Source organism: Octopus bimaculoides, chromosome 1 (assembly GCF_001194135.2).
Source record: "Octopus bimaculoides isolate UCB-OBI-ISO-001 chromosome 1, ASM119413v2, whole genome shotgun sequence".
Taxonomy (NCBI): Eukaryota; Metazoa; Mollusca; class Cephalopoda; order Octopoda; family Octopodidae; genus Octopus; species Octopus bimaculoides.
Genome location: NC_068981.1, coordinates 148,160,039 through 148,165,814, shown reverse-complemented (window position 1 = coordinate 148,165,814; position 5,776 = coordinate 148,160,039). Strand labels below are relative to the sequence as shown.

The window sequence follows — 5,776 nt, the reverse complement described above, 5'->3', positions numbered from 1 at the left end:
GCGAGTCCGCTGCCCTAACCACTGGGCCATTGCGCCTCTAGGCATTCTTGTATAGTAATGCCCTTATATAAATATATATATATATATATATATATGTGTGTGTGTGTGTGTTTGTGTGTATGTGTTAGTATTTCTGTTTGTTCCCACACTGTTTGACAACCAGTGTTGGTTTGTTTATGCCTCTGTAACTTAATGGTTCAGCAAAAGAGACTAATAAAATAAGTACCAGATTTTAAAGGCAATTACTGGGGTTAATTTGATTGTTTAAACCCTTCAAGACATTGCTGTCCAGGATGACCCTTAAGTTTGCTCCCCACTTCACACAAACCTGTCTATACAGATTTATACAGCTGCCCAGGACAGCAAAGCCCCCCTCCCCATCCCAGCTATGATATTTTTGCAGTTCAATCCATAAATTCAGCTTTCTAAAAATGCCTAACTTGAGTATATATAGTCCATCATAATCACACACTTACTGGTTGTAATAGAGTGCAACATGATAATCAAAGCATGCCATTTTTGTTTTTTTTTGTCTTTGTGTAAACCCAGTCAACCATGATAAAATAGATAGATGTCTAGTAATATGATATAGATCAATGAAATGTGCTTAAATGACTGGGTGTAAGCCATTTATTCACTACTCTAGATATACCATTCCTCTGTGTGATTGGGGACTATGAAGGGGTGCTGAAAAGTTCCTGACTTTGAGTAAAGGAAAATACAGGAGGATCAGTTAATTATGATTTTATTCAACATATTTCCTTCTCAGATTCAAACACTTATTGCAGTAGTCCTTCAGTTTTTGTAAACCCTGTAAAAGAACTCAGAGAGTTGGGCCTCCAACCACGTCTTTCAGCCCTCCCTTGTATACTGTTCATTCTGACATGAAGGGTTTTTATGTATGGAATACACATTATGCTGTCCTGTCTGATCCAGTAGGTTCTGTTGATGGTCTTAACTAATATAGTCAGAATGCACTTGGTCAGAATTCATCAACTGTTCTTCTGCATTTATCTCTAGCCTGACTCTCCATCAGTTATAACAATGAGGGTTCCAGTTGATCCAATCAGCACAATAGCTTGCTCATGAAATTAACATGCAAGCAGCTGAGCTCTCCACATCCACACATACTCTTAACGTATTCTCAAGCAGATTCAGTGTGAGACGGAATGTAACAAGGCTGGCCCTTTGTAATACAGGTATGACTTATCTATCTATAATGGTGACAGTAAGTGCTTATGAGATGCTGGTACTACTGCTATTTTTGTAATCATATGCATTTTTTGTTTGACTGGACTGAGTGGGAAACGTAATGTTCCCAGTCTTTCACACCTGTAATGTTATCTTATTTAGGACAACATTGTATATGCATAGTGGCTGCTCATATATGAGCCTGCAGAACTATAGCACCCCCTATTTTCACTCAATATTATTGATAACATTCAATATAAGGGGTCCTTTTTTTTTTAATTCTTTCTTTATACCTGTACATTATATAATCCTTAAGCTTAATGTCAGTAGCCATCCCCTAGTTTATGAAAAAAATACAAAAATCCTTCTATAGAACTGTGCACTTCACAGTTCCAGCAATGTGGTGTTTGGCTGTTGTGTGCACACTCACATGTCTGCGATAGGAAACTTCACACTAAGGAGAGACAACACTGTCATTCATGCAGTGCCGGTGAAAGGTAGTGTTTCTCTTTGAAAAATAGGGCAGATTTTCCCCCCTTATTTTGTGATTTAGGGGGGGATTGTTGAAAAAACAAGGGGGTATTCGTGGTGGTGTTCAGTGAACAAATTAAACACACTACCCGGCAATGACTAAAATGCAAACCAATCAAGTTTATGGATAAATATTCTTTTCATATATTTGTTTCCTTTTACACAATATTAAAACAATGGCTTAAAATTTTCTGGAGCAGCACCCCCACTAATTTTATCTACGAGCTGCCACTGTATATGCATTTGCATGTTCATGGGTAACTGAACCTGCAGTAACAGGGACACCTGCAACAAGTTCCAGTAAAGTGGAACTTGTTATAGCAACAAACTGTTCTCCTTGTGACATATTGATACATTTGTTAGAGTGTTGAACAGAATTCAAATCTTTAGGTTTAATATTGGCTTTCATCCATTCACAGTCAATAAAAAACCTTGCTCAAAGTCCAACCCTTGCTCAAGGTCCAACCCTTGACTTCATTGTGAGGGGAAGGTTAAACGAGTGTCAAAGCTATGCCATTGGGGACTTTGAGTCCCTGGTAGGGCCACCCAAGGTGGACAGGTCTGACAGGTGCTAGGGCTAACTGGAGGGCAATGGTAAACTCCAGGCATCGTCTGTTCCAGAACCTGGTGGTGCTGGATTGTGTCTGCAGGTATCCTGTGGTGAGGTGTAACACAAGGATGACCTAGTACCAGTCATATATAGTGGTTTACAAATACAGACAGGAACTGTTTTTGCAGACACTGATCATCCTTTGAAACTCCTATGAACTCTCACAATAAAATAGTACCATTCTGAGATAGAGGATTCACGGAACTGTTAGAATGTCAGAGTGGATACCTTGCAATATCTGTTCTCGCACTTTGTACTCTGAGTTCAAATCCTTCCATGGCCTACACGAGTAGTAGGATTAATATGTTGTCTGATTTGACATCACCTATTGGTATCTTTAGCAGAGTCCATTCTGTTTACAAGCATTCAGGCCAGGCTTGTGGGTTTGATGCTACCTTCCTCCCTTCTTGTCATCTGTCTCAGAGATCATATAACAGGTCATAGGCACTGCTTTCTCTCCTGACTAAAAGATTTTAAAAAAAGTTCAGGTATTCTTTATTTTATGTATTTTGTTCTCTGTGTAGGTTGGTTATAGGTGTGGTCTATTGAGGTGATTTTTTATAGGTGTAGATATGAAATTACAACTTTGTGTTCTTAGTAGTTTGTTTAGATGTGTTGTGGAGGGATTATGAGCCCAGATAGCAATGACTTTATTGTTTTGATATGTATGTGTGTTCTTATTGTTTGTGTAACATTTTTATTTTATTACTTTTCTTATGTGATTTGTAGTGGAGATTTATTGTAGGTAATTCTTAATACTGTTGTCTTTTGTTTTATGTTATTGAGAGTCATGCTTGATTGCATTTAATGTTGTTTTTATGTTGCTAATATACAAGACGTTGATGCATTTTAATAGAGGCTAATTTTTTAGTCTGTTTATAGCCACTGTTCTTGAGGATTGATACAGGATTATTATAGTTGTGACAGAGGAATAGTGAGAGGGAAGCATTAGTCTTATGCACATAAACATGAGAAATTAAGCAATCTTAATGTTCATAAAATGTGATATTAAACTTGCTTACAACATTAATTGTGTAATTTGTTGAAAATTTCTCTAGTTCATAACCATTTCTCATGCTGACATAGTTTGACAGTTTGATGGAATCCAGCTAGCTGCAGAGCTGCCCCAAGGCTTCAGTGTCAGTTTTGGCATGGTTTCTACAGTTGGATACCCTTCCTAACAGCAACCACTTTACAGAGTGTACTGGGTGCTTTTTGTATGCCACCAGCACTAGTCAGGTTGTCAAGTAACTTGCAAAACAGAAAAAGAATAGGGGGGAAAAAGAAGGAAAATTTTAAAAGCCCTAAGATGGGGGAGGGGTGTATTTAAAGGGAGAGGTGGATTTAAGCCAGGTGTTGAAAGCTAAAGTATGACTGAGAGACAAACACTTGTCTTGCTATACTGAAGATACATGGCTACTTGATATTATATGAGTGGATGGGAGTAGCTGGGAAGAAGATGAAGCTGGTTGTGATGGGGTGCCAGAGCAAACTCTCAAGATATAAGGAGGTGAGCATAAGAGAGGATACAGAAAGTGGATTGGCGGGTGAGGTAAGAAGTTTCATAAGAGTGTGAGGGGAGAGCAATTGATAGCTAGAGATGGGGGTAGAGGTGAAGTAATGAGTGATGAACAAGGGTGGCATTTTGGTTGATGGTAAATATCAGTATGGAGAGCATGTAGGGTAAGAGAGACATTAGTGGCCCAGGAAGAATAGATCAGTAGGTAGAAGTACCTTTTATATGAAAATGAAATATTTTGTCCTTCTCCTCTTAAAACATAATCTCTATGTTAATGATTTCTCAGGTACTGGGAACAGTTATCCCACCACTGTTTACTATGTCCAATGGAAAATCAGGTTTACCAAACTTTCTTGCCAATATGTTTATTGGTAATGCACAACAACAGCTACTATGTGCACTAGAATCCTGCAAAATTCTCTCCAAGACTGAAATCAATGAAGCTGTGATGAAAAGTAAAAAAATTAACAAACAAAATGTTTAATGTAAATTTTATTCATTTGGAGCATTTGGGAATTTTATTCATTTGGAGCATTTGGGAATTCTATTCATTTGGAGCATTTGGGAATTCTATTCATTTGGAGCATTTTTAAGAATTTTATTCTCTTGGAGCATTTAAGAATTATATTCATTTGGAGCATTTAAAAATTTTATTCAGGAGGAACATTTCATTGTTTACATTTTGAGCATCACCTATCTTATGAAAAGTTGTGGACAGTACATTTACTTTCCCAGATTAAAATCTCAGAAATAATGGTTGAAATAAAAGTTTGTTGGCAACTAAAAAAAATTGTACTGAATATCAAAGAAAATTTGTTTTGATTGATTAAAAATACTCTTTATAACTGTTATTGTATTTTGGTTGAAACATCAAAACCCTTAATCAGATGCTATTGATTAGGCTTCATTAGAAGCACACTCAACATCCAAACTCTATCTATCCATCCCTACAGAACACTGAAGAGATGGAGCTAACATGGAGGATATCATAGCCTCATGGCAGAAACAGCCATAAGGAACTGATCTTTTAATCTTTTACTCTTTCATGTATTACTAGTATATATTTGTGTAGCAAACAGTCTTTGCATGTGTATGTATTCTTATAATACTCCCTTTTGTTTGGGAATAGACATAATAGAATATCTGCTGGTTGATGTATGTCATTTTTGTATCACCTCCATTTTCTTTTTGCTGTATAAATTAAGGGTAAACCACTTTTACCCCCGCCTATATATGACACTCGATTGTGAAATTGCCATGCAATAACCATCACTTGGGTATTAATAATTGGGTACACTACCAGCAGTATATTGAATAACTCTCTAACTCACATGGATATATATATATATATATATATATATATATATATATATATATATATATATATATCGTTTTGCAAGTTACTTGGTGACCCTGTCAGTGCTGGTACCATGTAAAAAAGCATCCAGCCCACACTGTAATGTGGTTGGCATTTGAAAGGGCATCCAGCTGTAAAAATCATGCCAAAAATGACTTCACCTGCTAGTGCCACGTAAAAAGCACTAAGTCCACTCTGCAGAGTGGTTGGTGTTAGGAAGGGCATCCAGCCATAAAATCCCAGCCAAAACAGGCACAGTAGCCTGGAGTAGTCTTCTACCTGGCCAGCTCCTGTTAACTGTCCTACCCATGCATGCATGTAAGACAAATGTTAGATGACAATGACAATGACGATATATATATACATGTATATATACATGTATATATATATATATATATATATATATATATATACACACACACACACGTACACATGTACATAAAATATGATTTAATTTTTACATCGACTGTATGTATTCCTAATCTTTGAATATATTGAAATAACAATACACATGCACGCACACGCACACACACACATTCATATTTATGAATATTGATGACTCACATGT

General features: G+C 36.8%; 1 protein-coding gene across 1 annotated transcript in view; it reads left to right on the top strand.

Annotated features, from left to right (window-relative positions):
• Positions 1-4,702, top strand: part of LOC106869713 (U8 snoRNA-decapping enzyme) — an 11,438-nt gene extending 6,736 nt beyond the window's left edge. The window contains exon 4 of the mRNA XM_014915559.2: positions 4,138-4,702. Coding sequence (XP_014771045.1) covers positions 4,138-4,335 — 198 coding nt within the window. The 3' untranslated portion in view covers positions 4,336-4,702. The remainder of the gene's footprint in view (positions 1-4,137) is intronic.
• The last annotated feature ends 1,074 nt before the right edge of the window (positions 4,703-5,776 follow it).